This window comes from Delphinus delphis, chromosome 10, assembly GCF_949987515.2.
Source record: "Delphinus delphis chromosome 10, mDelDel1.2, whole genome shotgun sequence".
NCBI lineage: Eukaryota > Metazoa > Chordata > Mammalia > Artiodactyla > Delphinidae > Delphinus > Delphinus delphis.
In genome coordinates, this window is record NC_082692.2 from 86,151,701 (window position 1) to 86,178,575 (window position 26,875).

The following is a 26,875-nucleotide window of genomic DNA, read 5'->3' on the forward strand; positions in this document are numbered from 1 at the left end:
CAGAAGGAATGCGATAGCAATCCCCTAGACAGATAAAAACAGGTATTTGAAAAGAGAAAGGAATTATTCCATGTGGGTCCAGAATTAAAACTAATGAAAAAAAAGTAGACTTCAGTCCAATTCAAAGGAGAACTTTCAAACAATCTAAGGTGCTTCAGAGTAGAACCAGTCCCCTCCTCCATCAGTCAGTCTCCAGACATGCCAAGTGCCTCATGCCAAGAACTAGAAATCACAGTGTCGACAGTGCACAGGGAACTGCCCCACAAAGTAAAGGCTGGCAAAGGAGGAGATTTTGCCAGACATCTCAACGCTATGACTGACTGGATTACAATGATCATCACCAAGACAAGTGATGCCAGCATTAGCTTCAAGCCTTACAATGGAGAGATGACTTTGTTGGTGTCATTAGAGAAAGCTTCAGGCAAAATGTAACATTTCTGGTAGAGAAAATGGCATGTACAAAGGCAACGAAGGGCTGAAGCTCTTGGCAAATTTGGGAAATGCTGAGTGTATCTGGAAGGAGAGAGGGAGGGTGCCCAATCAGCAGGAGTGAGGGAAGAAGTAGAAAAGATGAGGAAGAGGACCCAAAGGGTCTTGAACCCAGCTCAGGCATCATTTAGGCTCTTAACCTTGGCAGGAGGAATTGTGGAGGACTGCTGAGCAGGACAGCCATGAGCAAAATGGCATTTCAGGATGACAGGGTTGGCATTGTTGTTGGAAGAAAACAAGACAGGGAGTGAGACTCTGGGGGCAAGGAAAACATAGGGGACACTCTGGCAGGAAATGAGAAAATACAGGCCTGAATTAAAGGAAAAGCAGTGACATCAAAAAGAGGAATTTAAGTGAAAGAAGTTATATAGGACAAATTAAAAAGACCTGCTGGATTGATCCAGTGTGGAGTGGGGCGTCAGAGACAGACACACTTGAATCAGGGAACCCAGACAGGACAACGTACCTAACAGTAAGACCAGAAACCCCCAAAACATCTAAACTGGTTCCTAAATTACTGATCCATCACAGCTGTATATCAAATGTTCAGTATACAAAAAAATATAAGATTTTGTAGTTATCTTTGAACCTGAAACCAGTCATCGAAAGTTTATTGAAACAATGTTCACAAAAATTAACTCCTCCAAGGACAGAAAGAAAATATGCCAGGCAAATATTAACCAAAAGAAAGCTGGGATCTCCATACTGGTATCAGACAAAATAGATTGTAAGGCAAAAAAGCATTATCAGTGATAAAAGAAGACCACTACATAATAAACACTGCAGTTCTCCAGGGAGCTATAACTGGGAGACAAAATATTAGTTATTGTAAACTACTAGCACCAAATAACATGCCTCAAATCATAAAGTAAAAACTGACCACAGGTTGACAGGAAGAAATTGACAAGTTCACTAATACAGTAAGAGACTTTCACACACCTTTCAATCCAAAAATTGATAGATTAAACAGACAAAATAAATCATTAAGGATATAAAAATGTAAACAGCCCAACCGACAAGTTTCAACAATAGACAGACATACAAATTAGCAGCTAACAATCAGAGCATAAACCTTACTTTCAAGCTTCAAAATTTAAGAAAATGATCATGCTAGGCATAAAATTAACCTCAACAAATTAAATTCTCTGACAGAAATGCAATGAAGTTAGAAATCAATAATAAAGACATTACATAAAAACCCCATACACTTGGAGAAACACACTTCTAAACATTTCATGAGTAAAATCAGAAAATTTTAGAATAGAATAATAATGAAAATTCAGTATATTTCACAACCTTGAAGATGCATACAAAGCAGGTATTTGGAGGAAAGTTTATAGATTTAAATGAAGAAAGGTCCAGAGTTAACCAGTTAAGCATCTATATAAGAAGTCAGAAAAAACAGCATAACAAATTTCCCAAAACAGAACGAATAAAATGACATAGATAAAAGCAAAAAGTAATGAAATAGAAGACAAAGAGAGAGGATCAAGAGAGTAAAATATTGGTTCTTTGATAAACTAATCAGATACACTCTCTTGCAAGATTGATCAAAAAAAGAAGAAACAAAAACAAGAAGCACAAATACACAGGAATGTAAAGTAAGAAAACTATAGATGCTGTAGAGAAGAAAACAGATAAGAGGAAATAAGAACAACTTTATGTTAGAAAGTTTTGAAAATTTAGATGAAAGGGACAAACTTCTAAAAAAATATAATCTATTAAAACTGACTCAAGGAGAAACAGAGAACTAGAATACTTGTATAGCAATTGGAAAATCTGAATGAATAGTTAAAAAATTTCAAAAAGAAAAAAGTCAAGATGGCTTTTGGGGTGAACTTAACTGAAAATTCACAGATGAGATTGTTTCAGTCTTACATAAGCTATTTCAGAGAACAGAAAAGGCAACAACCCCCAATACACTTTATCAGGCTGGCATAACCTTGATAACAAACGTAGATAAAGATAGTACGAGAATGGAAAATCATAGGCCAAACTCCTTCCCTTCCCTTCCCTCTCCCTTCCCTCCCTGTCTTTCTCTCTTCGTCTTCTGTTTCCCTCTCTTGCACATGCAACTCACACACACACACACACACACACACACACACACACACAGTTAGCAAACCAAATTCAGCATCATTATTTAAATAATGCATCATAATCAAGATAGGTTTATCCCACAAGTGCAAGGGCTAATTTAAGTTAGAAATTTTATAAATGCCATTCATTATGCTAAAAAGTTAAAGGAGAAAACACTTAAGGTCATCTCAAAAGATGAGGAAAATATGCAATAAAATTTGATGACCATTTGGGATCAAAACTCTTAGCAAACTACGAATAACATGAACCTTTCTTAACTTGATACAGGCTATCTACAAAAACCTGCAGCAAACATCACATTTAATGGCGAATTGTTGAAAGCATTTTCTAAAAAATAAAGAGTAAGGTAGGGAAGTACATTACCACCATATCTATTCAGTATTTTACTAGAGGATCTAGTCAGTACAATATGATGAAGAAGAATAACAAAAAAGAAATGAAAGATATGAAGATTGGAAAAGAAGAAACCTAACTGTTATTATCGCACTGCTATTATTGCCTATATTGAAAACTGGGGAGAATCTGTACATAAGTTAATCATAGAGTTTAGCAAGGTAGCTGTATACAGAAATCAATATAAAAAAGTGAATTACATTTCTATATACTTTAAACAAGGAGTTTGAAAATAAAAAATTATTTAAATACCATTTACAATAGCAACTCAAAAAATAAAGCAATAAATCTAGCAAAGACGTATAAAGTTTTTATGGAGCATATTATAAAATTTTATTAAAAGACATTAAAGAAAACTTAGAGAGTCACACCATGTTATCGCAAAGAGACTAAATGTTTTAGTTTCCCCCAAAACTGATTAATAGATTCAAAGCAATTCCAATTAAAGCGTTATTCATGGAACTTGACAAGCTGATTCTAAGATACAAAGCTGCAGTAATTAAGAAAGTATGGTATTGGTACATGATAGACAAGTAAATCGGTGAAACTGAAGAGACAACCTAGAAACAGATCCATGTGTATATGTAAACGATGTATGACAGAGTGAGCACTGCAGGATGCATGGGGAAAGGATGGACTATTTAATAAATGAAGCCGGGATAAGGTTATCCATATGGGGAAAAAATGAAAATGGATCCCCTATCTCATAAAATACACAGAAATTAGTTCCAGGTGGACTAAAGACTTAGATGCTAAACCCAAAAGAATAAAAATTTTAGAAGATACTATATGAGAATATCTTTATGACAAGCAAATCAAAAAACTTTCTTAAACAAGAAACAAAAAGCATACCCATAAAGGAACATATCGATAAATTCTACAACATTAAAATTAAAAACTTCTGTTTATATAGACACTACAAGGAGACTGGAAGATAAACTACAAACTGGGGAGAAATGTTTGCAACATATTTAATCAATAAAGGACTAGTATCTAGAATACCAGGGAAACCTAAAAATCAAAAAGAAAAAGATAGCCCTAATAAAAAGTAGGCAACACAACAGACAGACATTCACAGAAGAAGGGACATGAATGGCTCACAAATACATGAAAGGATGCTTAGCTTCATTAGTTACCAAGAACATGAAAATGAAAATGACAAAAGAAACTCTTTCACACCCATGGAGAATGCAAAATTTTAAAATCTGAACAATACAAGTGTTGGCGTGAAGGTTGAGCCAGTGAAATTCTCATTGCTGGGAGTATAAGTTGAAATAAATTGGTACAGCCACTTTGGAAAGCCCTTTGGCATTACCCAGTAAAGTCTAACTGGCGTCCAACCATCCCCTAAATCCCAGCAATTCCATTCCTGGGTATAGGGCTTACTCAAAAAGTTGCACAAGTGTACCATGAAGCGTGAACAAAGATGTTCAGAACAGGATTTTCCTAATAACCCAAAATGGGAACCATTTATCAACAATCCAATCTACATTACAATACATGAACAAACTGCAGTCGATTCAGATAGCAGGAAAATAAATAAACTACACCTCTGTGCATCATCATGGTTAAATTCCCCCAAAAAGAAAAAGCATTACGTGAAAAATGCAAGTAACAGAAGAACACATACAGTATGATTCCATTTACATACAGTTCAGAAGCAAGTAAAACTAAAACTAAAACTAAACTTGGGATAAATACACAGATGGCAAAACCATAAGGAAAAGCAAGGTAATGATTAGTACAAAATTCAGGATGGTGGTTACCAGAGGGAGGAGGGAAATGTGAGTGGGACTGGTCTCATGGGGTACCTCTAGGAAACTGGTAATGCTCTATTTCTTAAGATTGCTGGTAAGTACATGCATGTTCACCTTTTTATTATTCTTTAAACTGTACACATATTTTATATTATTTTAATATTTTATATTTCATAAGAAAGTATTTTAAGAAAATAACCAAACTCTATACACATACAAAAAAGGCAAATAAGAGGTAACGATAATTGAACCCAATAGTTCCATTTAAAAAAAAAAGGGACTTCCCTGGTGGCGCAGTGGTTAAGAGTCCGCCTGCCAACGTAGGGGACATGGGTTCGAGCCCTGGTCTGGGAAGATCCCACATGCCATGGAGCAACTAAGCCCTTGTGCCACAACTACTGAGCCTGCACTCTAGAGCCCACGAGCCACAACAACTGAGGCCGTGTGCCACAACTGCTGAAGCCTGCGTGCCTAGAGCCCGTGCTCCGCAACAAGAGAAGCCACCGCAATGAGAAGCCCGCACACCGCAACAAAGAGCAGCCCCCGCTCGCCGCAACTAGAGAAAGCCTGTGTGCAGCAACAAAGACCCAATGTAGCCAAAAATAAATTAATTAAAAAAAAACCCATAGAGGCAAAGAAAGAAAACTAGCCATTACCCAGAATTATGAACTATAGTGCAGATCACCACAAAAGAGGCTAAGTTCTGTGAACAGAAGAACTTCTCTAACAAAAGCCAACTGCCTGAGAATTATTCTTCCCAAATGAGGTCTCATCACTTGTTGAGCTGCGCAAGCCACAGACTCAGGCGCTGTCCTCCGTGATGGCTTCTCCCTCTCTCCCCAAATCCATTTTAGTCCCTAAATCCTACTTCCCTGGTCAGGCTACACTCATCCCTCACAAGGAGCTTTCTAGCTGATGTAACATGCAATTCACACTACTACCCCAGTGATCTTCTCCCATCGTGTGCCTAAGATCCTTCTCCAGCTTCCCACAGTTCTCAAGACCAAGATAAAATTCTTAACATTATGCAGAAGCTACTGTACAGTCTGGGCCTTGCCTGAATCACCAGCCGCATCTTGATCCATCCACACACACATATACCTTTTATGTTTCAGCCACCCTGGCTGAACATCCTAATGTTCTTTCAATTTCTTGAACACATACAAAATTCCCTCCTGCCACATGACCTCTGCAAGTAGTGGGCCTCCTACATTCTGTGAAATCCATCACCTCACTTAAGTTAACTCCTGCTTGTACTTTGGTACTCAAAGCAAGTATTTCCCCAAGGAAAGCTTCCCGGGTCATTACCTGCCTCCTCCTCGTATCCCCCCACCAGACCAGGCTGGATATAATGTGCTTTCACAGGAGCATGAATCTTTTTTCTTGGAGCACTTTCCAAGCTTTTGCTTTTACGTTTTGTGTATGCGATTCTTTGATTAACATCTCTCTTCCATTAGACCATAAATTCCATGGGGCGTGGGAGCACGTCTGGTTTTTGCTTACCACTGGAGGCTCAGAACCTTAGCACGGAACGCTGCCCATAGTAAGAACTCATAAATATCTGTTGAATGAACAGATGGTTGGGAGAACAGATACTCTAGCCTATAGCAGTCACAACTTACAAACCACTATCACCGCCACTTGGTAACAAGACCCCCAAAGATGTGAAACAGAGTAGGTGTGTGGCCTCACCTCTCACTCCCAAGCCTCAAGGGGAGAGCCCATCTTTGACTGGCAGGTGACCTTTGAAAAAGTATGCTCAATGGAAACATGATGGAAGATCTGTGTAAGCTTGTGTTAACCAAAAACAAAAATGTTTTCCCATAAACCTGGAGCAAGACTGGATCTTTCTGATAAAAAGGTAACATAAACCTAGTACGTACCTCCTGAACATTCTAGATTTGAAATTTCCATCTGAAATCATGGGTTACGATAACACTTCTGAATCATAAGTATGTATAGTATAGATGTGTTCAGAATAAAAGCTTCACAACTTCCTGAGTTTTGAAAGCTTGTATTTTATTAATCTAGTATTTAGTCAAGTGGAGATCTTTTGCCAATAGTTTTATTCATTCAGATGGCTTTAGCTTACCCAGCTGAAGTGAAATCCTTTTAACTGTTTTATCTGTTAAAACAGGTATATAGGACGTGTGCTGACAACTGTAATTTTAAACATCAAGTTAGAAATGAAGTGAATTTCTTTCAGTAAGAACTAAACCCTTATTTTCTTGAAGCTTTAGGATATTCTACGGATAGAAAATCTAAACTGGCTGGCAAGCTTACTTGGAACGGCCTAGGGTACTTAATACTAGATGTGAGATGGTGTTTTATTCTTTGCTCAAAGTGTCTTTGAGTTCTAGGAAGGTATCAAAAATGAGATCGCCGAAGAACAACTTTGGGTGTGTATGCGGCTTGAGGTTACAGGGCAAGAAAGAGCCTGAAGAAAACAAGATCATCAGAACAGACATCACTTTTCACATTTCACCATCATTTAAGGCACACCACGTAATTATAAATCTGTGATGTAAAGTGATATTTCATCCATCACAAGGCTAACAGCAGTTCACCTACACAAAGGACAAGTATGCCATGATATCAGAGTATATTCTGCCACTTGATGTATTGTAAATCTGAGAACAGATACACAGGAGACGTCTAATGGTCTGGTGTCTTTTTTCTGCTCTATATAATTTTATATTGAATAAATAATAAAATGGTGCACCCAGCAAGGAGAGAAACTCCACATCTGAAGATAATGTCAAATTGCTACTTAAATGCTAAGTTCATATTTGAGAAAGCTCAAGCAAGTACTGATAGATTATCTATTTATGTCTACTTCATTTCATTCAGGACATAAGGGCTTTCTTTTTTCATTCGTTTACTGATTTAGTTGGGCCTTAAGTGCAGATCATCACACTTTTTACTTCATTCAGTTCTGTAATATTCTCTTACATGTAAGGAAAAAAAAAAAAACAAGCACTGATAACACCCTTGTAATTTCCTAAAATGCCCATCAGGGAAAAAATAAAATACATGTTCACTGTAAACACACCCAAAAAGTAAGTATAAAGTAGAAAAGCCACCCGTAAATCCACAAGCCAGAGATTACTTTTATCAACATTAATGTGCTTCCTTCTAGGGTTTTTGTTCTGTGAATACGTCTTTTTTTTTTTTTTTAACAGTAACATCACTTTAGAATGAACAGCCATGTTGGCCAGACTTTTATTTTATTTTATTTTTTAAATTATTTATTTATTTTATTCATTTATTTTTGGCTGCGTTGGGCCTTTGTTGCTGCGCACTGGCTTCTCTAGTTGTGGCGAGCGAGGGCTACTCTTCGTTGTGGCACGCAGGCTTCTCATTGCGGTGGCTGCTCTTGTTGCAGAACACGGGCTCTAGGCACACGGCCTTCAGTAGTTGTGGCACACGGGCTCAGTAGTTGTGGCGCACAGGCTGAGTTGCTCCGCAGCATGTGGAATCTTCCCAGACCAGGGCTCGAACCCATGCCCCCTGCATTGGCAGGCGGATTCTTAACCACTGTGCCACCAGGGAAGCCCAATACATATTTCTTAATGTGACTGAGCCATCTCAGCATATACAGCTCTATACACGTGGCTTTTGCCATTTAATTTTCCAGTTATGATTTTTCACAATAGTGTAGTGTCTTTAACCTTCCCAGACAGTGGGTTCCTTGATGTGGAAATTTTGACCTTGATCTAACCTCCAGCACTGAGCACAATGCTGGTCATAGTAGATATTCAATAAATTTTGGACTCAATCAGACTCTGAATTCATTTAAACAAATGAACCACAAAGAAAAGAAATAGTTATAATTACAAGTAATTGAGTTTAATAATTAAATAATTATAATTAGTACACTATTAATAATTAACAAGCAATTACATCTATAAATATTTTAGATAAACAAGGTGTGATCTAAGACACTATTACACATAGGTATCTCCCTTTTGGAAAGAGAATTAAATTGAATGGCTATCCATGATAGCCATTTCAGTTACACAGTGGATCGCCTGTCTGTCTCCTGCTCGGGTGTGTAACTTGGAGATGACCTGGGGAATGTCCTGGAATTGAAGGCCAGAGTACCCTCCTCCTCCTCAACTGGCTCATGTTCTCTGTCTCGGGACTTGCGGACAGCGTGTGGCTGCTGGTCCCTTGATGGTCGATTCTTGCGTCTGACTCCTCGGGGAGGTTGCAGGGCAGCCCCCACACCAACCTCTGGGCCAATACTGCTCAACAGTAAGCAGGGGACATGGAAGTGATCTAAACATCCATCCATCCAACCATACGAACCTCCACACACTGCTCTCTCTCCTACACCTCCAGCCCATTTTGACTTTCTCAGATCTGAGTAGATAAGCACCTGCAAAAAGTTCTGTTTCCTTTGACATCCATCTGGACATGTAACATCTGTGTAGGTAAGTGCATGTATCCTTATCTTGTGATTAGGACAAGAAGAACAGGACATGCACTGAAGGTCCTAGAGACAGAGGTTTAGTATCGTGTAAAGAGAGGGTAAAACTGCTACTTTTCATTGAAGCTTTTTACTGAATTAGAAAGAAAATTTTCAGTTCCATGAGCATTTACTAGTAAGTGACCGGCATTCTGCTAGGTGCCAGGGTACCAAGTTGAATAAGTCCTTTGCCCTTTAGGACAGTCACAGTCCAGATTTCTTTGGCTCCTTTTCTTTGGATCAGTAATTAACAATGAAATCACAAAATCACTCCTCATGGAATCGTAACATCTTGAGACTGAGCCTCCATTACACTCCACTCCCAAACCTACATGAGCATCCATTTCACATTTCATTCTTTTCTTCTCATAAGGATAGTCGGCTTTTTGTTCTTTCACGTTTTAAGTTAATACATAAGAACCCCGAAAGCAAAAGACAAGGTGTCTGGGCACAAGAAATACATGTTATCATCATGACAAAGGCTCTGCATTCCCGAGTTAGGCTTCTTTCTCTCCACTCGTCAAACAGAACATAAAACTGAAGCACGAAGGGACCATTTTACATCTGGCACAAATCTCAGGCTCTGGAAGTTGAGTTTCTCTGTCTTCAACTACGTTCAAGCAACTAGCAGAGGCTGACTGGAGTCCCTGAACACCAACTCCAGTTTCTTAGGCGAGACAACCCCTCCCCGGCCATAATTCAGGCTTTGAGAATAAATGTACTAAGTGCTTCCGTTTGGAAATAAAGATGGTTATTCCTCTAAACTTTGGATCAAGTAGCCCATCATTAAAAAAGTCTGGGACCCACAAAACATGACTTTTGCTACTGATCCATACATTAAATATTAGTGAAGCTTAAGATTCTTCTTAATCAATAAACACTGAGCTATTATAGTTTCCCTGCACTCTAGAAAGATTGCTCTACGCGCTCCATGGCCTCAAGTGAAGCTCACTCTAGAGGCCACCATAACAGAAGATTTGGAGAATAAACGTCTAAATCAAAATCACAATGTTACAATATCAGAAAACTATCCAGGAAAAAGAGGTAAGACAAACATATAATAAAAATGGAAAACAGTGCCTCATGAAAATACTAATTTATCATTTTAACAAAAGCAGAAGCTTCTATGAGGAAAAAACAACATAAGCATCTAAGAGTTGACATTTTCTTTAGTTTAAACCTTCCAAAAGGCCACACTAAGTAAAAACATCTAAAACTGGATCAGAAATTTGCTAAAATTGGGCTTCCCTGGTGGCACTGGTTAAGAATCCGCCTGCCAATGCAGGGGACATGGGTTCGAGCCCTGGTCTGGGAAGATCCCACATGCCGCGGAGCAACTAAGCCCGTGCACCACAACTACTGAGCTTGTGCTCTACAGCGCATGAGCCACAACTACTAAGCGCCCACATGCCACAACTACTGAAGCCCACGCGCCTAGAGCCTATGCTCCGCAACAAGAGAAGCCACCGCAATGAGAAGCCCGCACACTGCAACGAAGAGTAGCCCCCGCTCGCCGCAACTAGAGAAAGTCCGCAGGCAGCAATGAAGACGCAATGCAGCCAAAAATAAATAAATAAAATTTTTAAAAAATTGCTGAAATCTATACACTTAAAATACACTCTGTCAAATTCCTCCAATGCTCTGTTAATATCTATATTTTGAAAGATAAAAACTATCCTTGGAAAGCCGTTTAAACTGAGAACAGCAAATAATCAATGATAAAATTATCTACAAGTAACATCATATATCACTTACAATCTACGAATATACCTCAGGGACGCCCTTTTCCCACCCATGGCACAACGGTACTCTCTAAAGCTCTATTTATAATTTTCCCAGCTTCTATTTATTCAGGAAAGTAGTCAGAGCAGGAAATGGGACCAGGCAAATGATCACAATCAATCTCATCACCTTCATAACATGCTGTGAATGTAATTAATCTTCTATTTGTTTAGGGGACTTCACACCCCTTACATTAAGGCAGCAACTCCCAGTTGGCTTCAGTTGAGATAATTATGTTATAACAAGGATTGGGTTTCAGTCATATTTGGCAGAAGAAAAAGGAAATTGTACTTGAAGTTGTCAGTTTTTTTAAAAAGCTTTCTGGTGACTCCATTCAAAGGACGCTCTTGACAAAGCTCTCCTTAAACAGAGCACTTTCTAAGTAAGATAACCACACATACGCCACATTAATCAATGTAAGCCTCTTCTCTGAGTGAGACGTGAAGAGCATCCGAGCACAAGGAAAATTCTATCTGAAGCAGAGAATACGGGTTCACAAAACCTGACTACATCAATTCCCACCGGAACTCACTTGATCCTGCCAGTCTCCTCCACCGAGAATCCTCCCAAGACCTATGACGTGCAAAAGTACATTACAACAGGGAGGTGAAGGAAAATACCAATTTGCTCACATAGTAGCTAATTATACTCTGTGAAAAGCCAGGGCCCCAGCAAGCCAAAACCAAGGATTTAAGAAGTCTGGAGCCAAGTATCTGGGAACAAAACGAGTAAGGACAGAGACAAAAACCAAACACAGCCAGGCAGCCGTAGTCCTCGAATGGCCTGACACGTACAAGCCTCCCTGTACAGATAAATGCCCTCACTTTCCAGTCTGGGAGCTGCCCACTCACCCCGGCCAGTCTGTATCTTTTTTATAAGAACTTGTATTCACACTTTATCCTCTAATGTCTACCACCTTTAGAAAATTAATATGAAAATATAAAGCCTTGCTCACTTTACTTTTACAAACCTCAATTTTTATTAATATAGCAAAATCACAATGCCCACAGTACAGGTAGAAGTAAAAATGATAAATGAATTATGTTTCCAAATTTCTAAACATTTTCCCATCTGCCAAACCTATTTTTTTCAAGGTCTAGATTAGAATGTTTGTATGCAGTAAGCCCCTCAGGCATCTTAATATATCTCAATAATATTTCATTGCCTTTCAATAGCATTTAAGCTCTTGGAAAAACGAAATGTGCAAGAAACAGAGCTTTACTGATTTGAGTTCCAGTTCTTAGTAAACAACGAAACAAAATGTGGTATCCTAAAATAGGAAAAGGACATTAGGTAAAAACTAGGAAAAGCTAAATGAATCTATGGACTTGAGCTAATAATAATGTATCAATAATGGTTCATTAATTGTAACAAGTTACCATACCAATGTAAGAAGTTAATAATAGGGGAAACTGAATGTGGGGTATCTGGGAACTCTCTGTACCATCTTTACAATTTTTCTGTAAATCTACAACTATTCTAAAATAAAAAAGGTCACCTTAAAAAAAAAAACAAGGATATTACACATTAAGAAAAACAAAGAAACGACAAGTAAAACAACAACAAAAAGCTCCACAAAACCTGAACATTCAGATATAGAATTCTTTGGCTAGTTTTCTCAATGCGTACAGTCACATGGAGCATTCATATCTTCACAAAGGCTTATTTTGTCCTGAAATCTTTAGGAACATTCGTAATCTCATGATTTATTGGCACATTTCTTGTTAGAGAAGTCTAATGAAGAGCAGCAGTCCCCAGTGGGCATTGCTGAACTACCGGTGATAAGGTGAAGAACCATTAAGTAAATCCTTTCTATATGAAACCGCACTGAAGGGCTACGGTGAATGCATATTGGCATGTACTAATCTTTTCTTATGGAGATAAAACCCACTCCCGTCCAGGACGAATTGGTGGATTTAATTAAAAATAAACAGTAAAACTGAGGAGCAACCTGACAGGCCTCAATAAGCACCTTCCCAAGAATGATTTCAATTCAAGGGAGGTTTAACTTGCTTGAAATTCTGCACAATTGTTTCTTGAAATTTCTACATGCTAACCATTAGCAGCTAATGTAACCCTTAATGTTGTACCATTGTCAGAGAAGTAACTTCCCCTGCAGAAGTGGAACCACCTAGAGTCCCTGATGATCAGTCTGAACTGAACAGCCCTCTGAAATCAGCCTCAGCACTGTATTTTATTATGAGTATCAGTGGCAGAGGCAGTGGCAGGTATCAGGGCTCGCCCTTAGCTATGGCTCAGAATGCTGTCATGGAATTCCAGCAGCATCCTCTTAAGGGGTCCGCACGCCCCACAAGCACCCTGCTCTGAGAAAGGCCACTCACTGGTGACAAAGTGGGCCCTGGGACCATGTGTGTACCACGTTAGGGGGCACCCCCACTCCACGCCCTCTGTGACCAAGGCAACTAGACCAGGAAAAAACACGGACCCATGCTGGGCCAACCACATTCTCCCTCCCTTGGAATCATAAACAAGGGACTCTAGTCCATCTCTACTGAAACTAGGCACATGGAAACTCAGAGCTGTAGAAGAGCCATTCTCCTCCACATGCACCAAAGGGAGAAGAGCAGCAGGGACCTGCAGAAATAAGCAACTCGAGGGACCACACGTCACCAGAAAGTAAGCCAACCCCACACTTCGTGCCTTGAGCTCACGGGGCCCAGCTGTACTCAGCACCTGGGTCCCAGAAGATAACCTGTAGCCTCCTAATAAAGTCCCCATTTTTACTATAAAAGTCTGACTGGTTTTCTCATATGTAACCAAGTGATTTTTTTTTTAAATTTATTTTTGGCTGTGTCAGGTCTTTGTTTCTCTAGTTGCAGTGAGAGGGGGCTACTCTTCGTTGCGGTGCACCGGCTTCTCATTGCGATGGCTTCTCTTGCTGCGAAGCACGGACTCTAGGTGCGCGGACTTCAGTAGTTGTGGCACGTGGGTTCAGTAGTTGTGGCTCATGGGCTCCAGGGCGCAGGCTCAGTAGCTGTGGCACACGGGCTTAGCTGCTCCGCAGCATGTGGGATCCTCCCGGACCAGGGCTTGAATCCACGTCCCCTGCATTGGCAGGCGGACTCTTAACCACTGTGCCACCAGGGAAGACCACCAAGTGATTTCTAAGTCAAAAATACCGTGACAGTCTCCAGCACACCGAAGGGAGAAATAAGCGTTTCTGATCTGGCCCTGTTACTAAAACATCATGACCTCAAGCTAACTGCAGACTCTCTTATTTAATAACAAAGGGAAACTAAAGGACAGATAAAACTGTGATCCAAATGCAAAAATGCCTCACGTCCATTCTTGCCCTTCTAAGCCACCAGAGCTACAACCAGGAAATCTGTTCTCCACGTTGCTTACACGTTTGACTTGTCGACTCCCCTGCATGATGCTATTTTCCCAGCCTGGAATGCATCCACTCCTGATTATCATTATACTCATATGTGTAACAGTACTGTACAACCAGATACCATTTTTTATGTTTTCCTATTAATTCATATCCCTTCTTTGTCCAACTCTTCTCTATACATCTTTTCCAGCTGTGATCCAAATGTTCCCGACTCTTTCTTTATGGATACTCCTTAGAGACCTCAAATCAACATTTCTGAAACTGAACTCCTCGTCTTTCCACCCTCTCACTTCTCTTCCAACCTACCCTCTCCAGTATGATTTAATTTCAGCAAAGGCACCTCCGACGGCCCCGTTAACTGGCCCAAGTCAAAATCCAGACCTCACCTTTGACTGGCCCCATTCTCACTCTCCCCTGAGATCCAATCCTTATTCAGTCCTGTCTCATCTACCCCTTAAACCTGACCACTAGTCTCCTTCCCCACTCTCACTGCCCTGGCTCAGGCTACAGCTGCCTTTTGCCTGGATCACTCACCTCCTAACTAGCCTTTCAGCCTTGAGTCTGAGCTCTGCCCTCACCCCAATTCATCCCCCACAATGTAACCTGATGGATCTTCCCAGAATCTAAATCTTACTGTGTCGCTCACACAGACACTCCATCGCTTAAACTCTTCAGCTGCTCCACACTCTCCCAGGACAAACCTCAAACATCTTCATGTGGCCAATGATCTACAGGAACTCTCCAGCCTCACTTCCTTTCTCTCATTCCTGTACCAAGATCCAACCGTTCTGAGCTCTTTAAAAGGGCCACATTCCTGCGTCCCTGTTGTCTGAAATGCCCTCCACCCCTGCTTCCCCATCTGCATCTGACCACCCCTTCCTGACCTTTCGGCCCTCAGCTTCAACTCTTCCTTCCGGAAGTGGTTTCCCATACCCCAAGACTAAGCATGTGGCCTCCTAGGTGCTCCTATAGCACCCATACTTCCCCACTGTAGCTGCTGCTATCAGGCTACGGCATAACATTTTCCTTCTGTCTATGTTCCCCACTAGAAGATCAGCTTCAAGGTGTTGTGTCCCTTGTTCACCGGAGTATCCCCACCACCTGTCTCAGTACCTGGCATAGAGCAGGGCTCAATAATTAGTGGTTGAAAAAAATAAATAATTCCGTTTCTACATTCAGTGCCGATGTTTTACCTCTGCATATGCGTGACCCCCACTCCCACGGCTTTTGGCAGATAAACTAGGAACAAGAGAAAGCCAAAAGGAAGAGAGCTACACTGGTCTCAGAAACATAACCCTACCCCCTACCAAAGCACATACACAGAGGAAGCAAAGCAGTAGGAAGCAATGACATGGTCCTAAGTTTTCTAAAATTTTAAGATTTCAGTGCAGAAATGGCTCGGGTTTATTCACAAGTGAGGAAGCTGAGGTCCAGGATTTATCAAATAAAACAAAACTATTAGGTGATGGAGTTGTTTCCCTCTACAAGCTGTGCACATTAGTGTCCAAAGGGTTGCAAAGTAAGATTTCATTTTGCGGGGTGGGGGGAAGAATGCGAAAAAGCAGTGCAAAAACAAATGCATGGAGAGTATTAATCACAGTAAACCACCTATCAGTTCAATGTAAAAAGGTTCAGTGTTTCAAAGATATACATTTTCTTTTTCCCCCTTAAGTACCTACCTTAAAAAACTACACTAGAGAACACAAAGATACAGAACCTTCATGACAAGCTCAGACTTGTACTAAAGTTAGCTGGGATTTTAGATCTTAATTTCTTTTAAACAAAAATAGACAATCAAAAATTTTCCACGCAAAAAAACAAAATAACACCATATTCTATCCCATGTCATTTCAAATTACACCATGCATTAAAACCATAAAGTATCAAGTTTTCTTCAGTGGGTGTGCACTTCTTGTATAATGAGGAACCAATTAGTTTATTTTAAAAATACTATGCTATGGATATTATGCTATAAAGGAAGATGATTTATAGGGTACTATTATAAGTATTAAACATGTTACAAAATGATATGTGCAGTATTATTTCCACAGGTTTAAAAATGCACTGGAAAATAGAGAAAATACTAACACTGGTGCATTAGATGAAGTGATGGAGTGACTTGCTACGGTCTTACGGTCCATGAGAGGCAGGGCTGGAACATATTTTACAGGACAAGCTTTTCCACCCCAGCTTAAACCAAAGGGTGTAAAACGCTAAACTTTCAGTACGTCAGAACTACCAGTGCTACTGGTGAGTGCAGCCCACTGGAAAAGAAATGAGGGGAAGGGCGAAGTCTTTTATTGAATGTAGCTAAAAATGTCAATAAAAATAAGTTAGAGCTAATTTACACTTTGGTTCAAAAAGAAAAAAATGAAATGCTCCTTCAACTGGCTCTACTAGATACCATTCAATTCAACTAAAATTTACTGTGCTCACAAGGAACTGTAATGGGCCCAGATAGGTGCTCATTCACATGGACTTCAAAATTTTAGAAGGAGAAAGAGGTATGCCCAATGTGAGGCAGACAGGACATGTGCCTAAGTGATCTCTAAACCAAGTGCTATGGGAATATCCCAGAGGAAGACAGATAAATCTTTAATCCCTCTTCCTATAGGAAAAGCACTCTACAGGGAGGGCTCCCCGCACACCGCCTCCCCCCGCCCCCCATACCATGGGCAAAGACAACGGCTTGTCTAGGTGGTATATCTGCAAAAACATGAAATCTGGAGCCAGAGGACCTGAGACTATCACAGACCTGTCTCTTATAAGCTATATGACCTCAAGCGAACCACTCTGCATGCTGCCACCCAGGGTGTATTTGCTGCAGGGGCCACCACACTCGAAACTTCCAATGAAGCTTACAGCAAAGGATGGCAGGAAGCGTTCCTTTTCAGAAAAATTATGTGCAGAGTCTATAACTCAAAAATGCAGGAGCTTCAGTTTTTAAGCTCTGCAAATGTGCTCTACAAGACACATATCACGAGGAAAACTAACTACGAAGCACTAAAGCAAAACTTACCACAGTTGTTGCCCTAACTTCATTAACTCAGTGTAAGAATGACTTTGCTACCCATATTCCAGTAAGTTTTTGCCAAAGTAAATGTCTGACTGTAAGAATGGAGTGCTAGTCAGAATTTAGCACTTGCCTGGTATTTCAAATAAAATTTCACACAGTCATTATCATTATAATCAAAAACTTCAAATAGAGACTAAGAAAAATGTAGAACTATTTTAATACATAAAAATAAGGTGCTAGATTTCACTAATAAACTGTATGGGAAAGAAATAAAATAGAAGGTGAAAAGTAAGGAAGAAATTAATTATGGAAATTATGGACATTCACCACAGTATTATTAATTCAGAGCCAAGAAAGTTCACAGTAAAGATGATACTGGAAAGTTCAATTATGCTGCGCTTGAAAAATTAAGAATAAAATTAGAAAATTTGATTAAAATTAGGTTCTCTTACTTCAAGGGGGAGGGGAAAACAGCTGGGTTAGACTAGAGTTAAAACGTAACACACAAAGTGAAAACGACACAGCTTATTTAGGGATAGAAAAGTTACAGTCAAATTGGTAAAGGTGAAAATTTTTTTTCCAAAGTAATTTGAAGAGTTCCTGCTGGTTTCTCTCTTCTACCTGGCTCGCAATACATTAACATCTTTTTTAAAATTACTATTATCATAACAATGACTAGAAACCTAAGAATGTCGTTTTATTTCCTGCAACTTGAAACCCAGGGAAAAAAAATTTTTTAAGTGAAAAAAAGTCCTATTAATCCCCACATCAACTTGAGGGTGTATACCCTTCTAGTTCAATGAAATACGATCTTCTCTCTAGTCAATAAAGAATGCCACAAACAGAGGAAGGAGGCATTCACAGAAATGGGATCCTAGCACAAACGTCGATGCTCATTACATGCTTATAAAATCCTCACCCTGAAAGAAAAAAAGAAAAACCTAAACCCTCACAAATAGGCTATTTCAATTTAATTTTATTATGAAAACAACTGGAAATGGCAGCAGGGTATTCGATAAGCTCAATTAGCAGGAGGATCAAATGAAGTGATGACATACCATCATGACCTCAGGGGTTAAAGATGCAATTTTCCATCTGGTGAAATCTAGATTTCCAACTCGAATGCTGACACCACCTGCTGTATGTTATTGGCGATATCTTGAGCAGTCCCTAAGCATTTTGCTTACAACAGGTAGGGCCTCAAGTTTTTTTCTTATTTCACTCTGCAATATAATTGCTTCCCCATGAACAGAAATCAAAACTAAATTCTATATAATGGTTCACTCAAAACAGGCATTAAACGCCATCCTAAAGCATTCATTTACCAGTCACACTAATAGTAAAAATATCATGATCATTTTTCTTCTAAGTCACAAATGATGTTGTGCCATCCTTTTCTCTAGCACCTAAGAATTATTCCAATCAAAGGCTCTCTTTGTATGTTCTCCGTTAACAGTCTCTTGCTACTAAAATGGATATTTTGGGCACGTCTGATAAGAATCAGGTCTATAGAACACCCTTTACAAAATGAAAATTCACTGCATTTTTAAACTTGATATGCTTCCTTGAGTGAGGCAATGGCAAACAATTAAAAAATTCTTTACATACCAAGTTCAAGGAAGCCATTTGTAAATGTTCAGACCCTTAGATACATTTTATTAGGCCCTGAAGACTTTCGTTCTTCTACTCTGAATAAAGGATTCTGTAAGCCAGAGATTAACTAAAGACGGCACAGCTCTCGTTGTGATTACATTTGATTAGGTTTGTATCCTGTGATGTTTACACATATGCCTGCACACACACTCACATTCACACCCCACTGTAATTAAACCACAGACACAGGTTCAGATAGACCAGTCTTGAGATTTCACTGAGGACAGTCAATAGCGTAACAGTGAAGAGTCACAACTGTCAGTTTTAACACATATTTTCCAGGCGCTACCAATTTTTTTCTAGGAAAATTAACCTTTTTGTCATCTGCACCTCCTCCCTAAGCAACTTCACCAAGTTCCCTGTGCTGATACAGGACTTCTCAAATGTTTGGTACCTGTACGGGTTTGTCCCTGATTAAAACTTATCCTCCAGGTTATTTCATTTTCTTCCTCCCAGGTAAGTAGGTGTTCCGGAAATGGGAGCATGTAAAATTCGTAACTGAACACTTACTTGGCTTTCTGAATCCACACACAGTAGTCTGAGATGTAGAGATCGTTTAGAATGTAAGCTGGGTCATTTTCCTGGAAAATTTTGTGAATGTCCAGTAGACACTTTAAAACTGCACTTTTACCTGAAGGAAATTGAAAAAAAATCAAATCATCCTCAAGGAAAAACATCTGATTTTTTTTTAACTGAGAAATTCACACACTGAGGGGTAATATATTTATGGCAGCTCAGAGTTTTAATCATTTTTTGAATATTTTTCATATTCTTTTATTGCAAGGAATCATATCAGTACTATTAAGTCCAAACCTCTTTATTTCTTTCCTTAAGAATTATGAAAAAATCTTTATACTCTATTGTTATAGCTGATTAATTGTGGTTACCTTAAAAATAACATAAAACATGAGTAGGTACATTAAATGACAGGGAGAGAAGCTTCCTAAGTAAATGAGTATTTAAATGCATCATAACTTTAGATAATGTTCTTCTATTTCAAGCTTTCAAAATACCATGGAAAATTATATTTTAGTTTTTAAATGTCTCTATTTCTTACATCAACATTTTTTGTCAAGGAATTATCTAGTACAAACTTAAATTTTTTCACCTTGAAGAACTGAAGAAAACTCAGACTGAAAACTAAAATATCATAGCCCTACTTCAAAAACAAGCTGACAAAATCACTTGGAAAAAAAGCCATCAAATACTGAAGTCTTGTTCAACCTAATTACTTCCTCCTGGTTGTTAAATGAACTTAATTTTAATCCAAACCCAAGCCTACAAAAGGAATCGCACAACTCGACAACAATTCCCTAGGTGTTCCAAACTTCAAGACGGTCCCTGAAATTTATTAACCATAAGGCAAATGACTAAATCTACAGTAGTACCACTTCCTTAGATCTGTGAAATACGGCATTTTCAGCTTCACTGTTTTATTCTTATCTTTATAGTCCTAAAACGTGAAAATACTGTACATTGATTTCGTGAAGACACTGGATGTGCTCTCATCGACATTTCCCACTTGGCTTTTAGATATGATAAAAGGATCGTGAGCTACCTAATGACATCACGAGATGCCAAAACTGCTGCCACTAAATTTTTAACACAATTAACACTAGAAAGTGAGCTTCATAAGAGCAGGGACTTCTGTTTTATTTAGTCATTAATCCCCAATACCTAGAACAGAACCTTGTAGCAGTACATTTTCAATTGAAGTATTTTAAGGATGAATGAATGACACAGTAATCACCTGCTTAAAGGCTCACAATGTCTTGCATCCCCTAGCCTCACACACCAAGCCCTGACGATTTTTCTCTGGAAATGCCTCTTGTAGCTGCCCTTTCCCCACCACTCCCCGACCACCCATCCTCACTCATGCGGAGATTATAAATTCTTCCACGTCCCTCGGACTCTCTCCCGCTGAGCCCTCTGACATTGCATTTTGATGCACTGCTTTCATCAGGGCCCTCCCTGCGCTTGCTTTCAAGGCTCTGTGGACTTGTCCGTGGCCCATTGCTCAACTGCTTCCCCACACCTGGAAGGCCTTTTCCTCTCTGTTCCACCTGGAGGGATCCTAGCCTGCCTTCACAGCCCAGCTCAAGCCTTCATCCTGCAGGAAGCCCGGACTGACTTCCCTAATCGTCAGAGCTCTTACTAAACCCTGCAAAGGAGAGAAACGGAAAGGAAACTCGGCTGATTCTCCTCATAACCTCCTTTGCTCACTTCACAGAAGGAGAAACTGAGGCTCAAGGACCGTTAAGATACAGTGCCATTGAGTGGAGGGCCCAGGATCCAAATTCTTAATTTACTGACTCCCGAAGCTACCCGCTATGCTACCCATGTGCTCTTGGGCCATTCAGTCTACATCACGTTTTTATTATTTGAGTTAAGCAGGTAGTAAGTTCAAAACAGGGGCCATGTTTTTTTCAAAAATTTTCACTATGTGGCTTCCTCATACGCAGAGGGGAGGAATGTCAATAAACGCTCCACTGCTCAACTGGTTAAAAGAAATACTTAGAAGGCCTAAAACTACACTTGGTTAAGTCAAGGTCTTTGTGTCTTATCAAAGTGGCCCAGGGCAACTATGTGTAACGAAGAGTGGGGATCCCCCCACGCCCCAGGCCTAGAAGGCAGAGTCTGATGACAGGAGGAGAGAATACAATCAAAACTCACAAAACTATGAAACCAAGTTAGCCGTGTTATCCAAACAGAAAAAAATCAAGGGAGAACTAACTAAACTGTGAGAATTTTTGGAACAGTTTAAATTGCAACAGAGAAAAAATGTCAGGGCAAGGGTATGCCAATTTCTTACTTTCTCTCTCTCTCTCTCTCTCTCTCTCTCTCTCTCTCGCTTGTTTGTGGGAAGGGGGACAGGGGGGTTTATGAAAACTACTAACTTAAAGTTTTAAAAGTCAGCCATAGGTCTTTACCCAAAAAATAAACCATTCACTTGAAGCTTGTATAAGCTCCTCTATAGCGTGATGCCCCTGAATACTGCCTCTCGAGGACATGCCTCACTAACAGAAGTGGGTTAATAGAAAATCCAGGACTCGGAGCTGGGCCTCAGAGCAAATAATTCAGCAAGTGAAGAAAAGGGGTAGGTATGCCAGCTTGGAGGGCGGTGTGAAAAGGAGCAGAGTGGGACTTAAAACAGGGTAGGTTTGGGGCACAACAGAAAAAGACCATTTAGGTGGAGCAGATGGTTCCAGGAGAAGAACAAAGGGAGTACACGGGCGAGCCTGGGAGAAGCCAGGCTGTGACAGAGAGCAGGAGATGAACGCAGTCAGGCAGGACGGTGGGGACAACACCTAAAGGCAGGTGTGCACGGCAGCGACAGAAGACCCTGCACACCAGAGAGTTTTCTGAAAAGGAGTGTGGAATTAAGGTCACATATTTAATGAGAACCCATTGCAACCGTTACCTAATGAAATTAGAGGAGCTCTCTTCCATTGATACTTGCTAGATGGGATGCTGCCCGATTCATGAATCACTGAATAAAGCCAATTAAATCTTCAAATTAAAAAAAAAATTCCTAGTTTCGTTTTGCAGACATGCCTAAAGTGAGGTTGTCCCTTGCTAAGGGCCACAGGCAAGTTGAAATCTTCCAGTTATCACAAAATAACAACAATAATAATAATAGCAACACCCAAAGTAATCAAATTTAAAGTGAAGCTGCATTGTACTTACATGTTTTGATCCCTATTTTCTTAAAAAAAAAAAAAAGACAAATACACATGGAAAAAACTCTTAAACATAAACACCACACATGGGATTACAGTTATTCTTCTTTAAACTTTCCCCTATTTTCAAAATTCTGCACAATAAACATTTATCTATTTAACAAAAAGTCAGACATTCCTTACTACATAGCTAACCCTTGAAATACTGACAAAGAATGTTAAAATTTTTAAATTCCTATTTCAATTTTCTTTACCTTGTATTTTTGCACAACTGAGAAGCAATATTTAGATCAGGTGATTCTAGAAAATCACACGCGAGGCACTTTTGAAAGAGAAAGTTACGCATTCTTCAAAAGCTTGTGTTTTCATTCTCAAACTATTTTCAGTGTGCTATGTGACAAGTAAGGTAAAAGAAAAGTAGGCTCCCGGCAGCTGACACTCTAGAACAGAAAGTACATTAAAACCATCCTGCCCCCAACATTGTGTACTGTTACCCCAAGGCCATACTTCACCTCGTGTGTTCCCACTGAATCACCAGAGGTGACTACAGCATCAATAGATGATTACATTACAGCCAGGAAGCTCAGGAAGCATGCAGCTTTTTTTTTTTTTTTTTTTATAACATCTCTCTTGCACTGACTGCTCCTTCTCTCAGGTTGCCAACCACTTATCCAACAGCTATCAGCGAAGGAAAGCGCTGGCCCTCCTCCAGGCTGTCACACAGCCAGTGGTTAGAAGGGGACTCAGTGTACCTGCCTCCTGTGGGGCTGTATCCAGTCATGGGCTCATCACACATCCCATGCGCCTGAAAACCTGCTCAGGCCTAAATCTGAGAGATTCATTTCTGCTCAAAGGCACTGCAGGAAAGTGACCGTTTTTTGCCAGCTCACTGCCTGGTCCAGAGCAGGAAAAAGCAGGTACCTTGCACAGTAACCATGGTAACTATTTTCACCACAGAGATGCAATAACAGGCCTGTCCAAAGAGTTAGGGATTCTCTATGCTCAACCTCGTCCTCATTGAAGCCAACCCTATCCATGGAGCAAAGACTTCTGACACCAAGATCTCTCCAAGAGAGTCTAAAACCAGTGAAGGCAGTTTAAAACCAGTAACCTGGCCTATAAATGACAAGGGCCATGAACGTTTTACCTCAGGGAAAATGACTGTCTAATGACAACAGAGAAACATAGTAACAACATTAAAAAAAAGGATGATAGTAACAAGCAGGTAGGCAGTAAACAGTATCCAACACAGTCTCTGGCTACGCATTCTCCAGCTTTTCTTTAAAGGGAACGTAAACTAAGAACAATGCGCTTTCCTGTTCTGGACAGATGCGGCATCTCAGGTTAATATATCTTAAACCAGAGACGAGATTGAGCTGTTCTAAAGTAGAATCCACTGGCTATTTGAAATCTTCCTATTAGCCGATGAGGTTTGGCCATAATCGCTCACTGACAGACCAAGCTCATGGTTGAAGGCTCTTAAGAAATGGCTCCCATCTCTAGGAGATTAAAAGGATAGTGGATGTTTCCACTGGCTAAAAGCCAGCATAGAAAAAAAATAATAAAAACTGCTAACTCTATACAGCAAGAGCTGAATTTCTTTTCAACTCTTGGTACATTATAGCAATGATATGGCTGTGGTTTTCAGGGTAGCTATTTCTGTCCTTGAAAGTCTGAGCCATACAAGACAAGAAGCCAAAAAGAGTAAAGGAAAAAGAGGTGGTTATTCAAAACACCTGGAGGAAAGCACTGCTTGGTCTTCATTTGTAAAATCATCTCAAAACGAAAGCCAACAGGGCTATCATCCTAAAATGCATAACTCAGTAGATATCTGGCTAGAATTCTGGGATTTTTGATGAGACCACATTATCAGGAGGGATAATTCATGAATTATTCTTAACATTAATTTTCAGAGATCATCTGACCATAAAGAGATGACAGAAGAACTGTGTCAAATTAATCCAAGTTAAGAGAATCGAAGTGTGGTAATTTGCTTCAATATCAGGCCCTGTTAGGAAGTAGCATAAAGTCAAGTCCCTAACAATTAACACAAACATGCGTTAAATTTAACTTTATGAAAGCTTCTCAGTCTGTTTAGTATTTTTATCCTCAACTTCCTCAGATGCCATTTAAGCTCTTACATTTTGGGGCTGTAGTAAGAAACAAATACTGGAAGCCATGATAGTTGTTATTTTGAGCACAAATTCACAGCCCTAAATAAATTTTTAGATTCTTTTTTGTTATTAAAATTACATATACTGTCTGTATAGCCACAAACAAAATCAACACAAAGCAAACATACACTTTGTAAGTGTTCCCTCTGCCTGCAATGCACAAACCTCAACCCAAACCTAACTTACCATCAAGTCTCACAAGGAGCATATACTTCCTTAGGAACTGGCTTCCCACTCACCCAACCCCTACCCCGACCCAAGCCGGTTTGCGTTGCTCCATAACGCCTGCCACACTGTCCCTTACGGTAGTTAACAGCTACCCACTTCCGCTGCACCAAGTACTCTCCATACACTGCATCATTTAACCCTACTAAGGTCGGTGACCTCCTGCTCATTTCATACATGAGGAAACTGAGACTCAGTGTAATGAAAGAGTTGGCCAAGATCACAGCTGGGAAGCAACAGTCAGGATGAAAACAGGTACATCTGCCTCCCAGCCACTGCGTAATATATAGCGTCACTATTTATCACATTGTGTGGCAACCTCCTTGACAGGAAAGAACACGGCTTCTCATCTGTCTTCCCGGGTCTAGAACAATGTCTGGCAAACTGTAGGATCCTGTTCAGTAAAGACTGGCTGTTAATGTAGCCTGGCTCACACAGAACCTAAGTTTAAAAGCACCTGGTCAGATTGCTCAGTTAACACGTACTAGTTGTAACACCTTTGTGATCTGTACACTTAAGCCATGATGTCATGACAGATGTGGGCTATACAATGGGTTTGCCTCCCCTTTTTATTTCTATTCCCTGACAAGAAAAGGATGTAGCTGTGCCAACTTTCTTCTATCACCACACCATCAGAAGTTCAAATAATGAATTTAACCCAAGGCTGCTTTTTGCCTTTTCTGCTCTAACAATCCCTGCCAGATTTGCTGGTTTGAAAGGACAGCTTGGACATTCACTCTATCCTCCTCCTTAAGTCACCTGTCAAAGCAGTGGTTGTGTCAGTTTAGAAATACATGGCCGGATGTCATCAAAATTACATAATGGCAGCATGACTAATTTTTCTTCAGACAGTTAAGAGTGAGGCATCCAAGTTCAAGGTAGAACATTAAAAAAGAAAATCCCATCTATACAGTAAGTATAAAAGTAGAAAGGTTAAAAAGTTGAACATGCACGGAAAAAAGCTCTTGGAACAGTTGCAATGTAGACCTGAATTAAAAACAAAAAAATCCATAAGCACCTAAAACTTCTTAATTCTGTGGATAAAATTTTATTTCAACTATTCCACCTTATGAATACAGCATGTATCTCAGTGCCTGGTAGCTCAATTTAAAATAATTTTTTTGCATTGCTCCTTTAATTAAGACTATTATACTTCATTTTCCCAGGAGCTATTACTTAATATGAAAAGTTCTGACTTTTTTTTTTGGAATTAGCTTAGTTTCCAATTGGGAAAACTAAGACTGTACATGCAGTCAGAGAGAAGAAACATATAGGAAGAAAGACAACTGGATTCCTTAAATGGATCACAAAGGGGAAAAACAAACCCAGTCCGACCAGACTTACGAGTCCCTTTTGGTGATGGGAAATACTGACCAGGTCAAGGTAAAAGGAAAAAAACCAAAGCCTTTCGACACCCTCACTGTATCACAGTTGAGAATGTCTGTGATGGCTGAATGGTTTACATACTGGGAGAACTGAGTTACGCTTCTTTACATTTTAATCAGTGTACTGGAAACAGAATCTAGTAAAGATGGTTACATATCTCTATCTACATGTAAGTTTAATTTATATTAAAAAGTTACATAAAAACTTTGATTATGAAATTAAGGTCTAAGAATTCTAGTCTCAAAATTCTAAAAGGCTAAGGAAAGATCATTAAAAAGCTACACATAAATAATCTTGTGCGGTTCTTAGCTAATTTCTTTACAAAGTAAAAATAACAATGGTAACTCTTGCACTGTGGAACAGTTGTACAGCCCAGAATCTGCTTGCCTTGGTG

At 39.7% G+C, this 26,875-nt stretch overlaps 1 protein-coding gene across 1 annotated transcript in view; it reads right to left on the reverse strand.

Moving 5' to 3' along the window:
- SHQ1 (SHQ1, H/ACA ribonucleoprotein assembly factor) overlaps positions 1–26,875 on the reverse strand; it is an 86,600-nt gene that overhangs the window by 16,615 nt on the left and 43,110 nt on the right. The window contains 1 exon segment of the mRNA XM_060022915.1: positions 19,527–19,647. Coding sequence (XP_059878898.1) covers positions 19,527–19,647 — 121 coding nt within the window.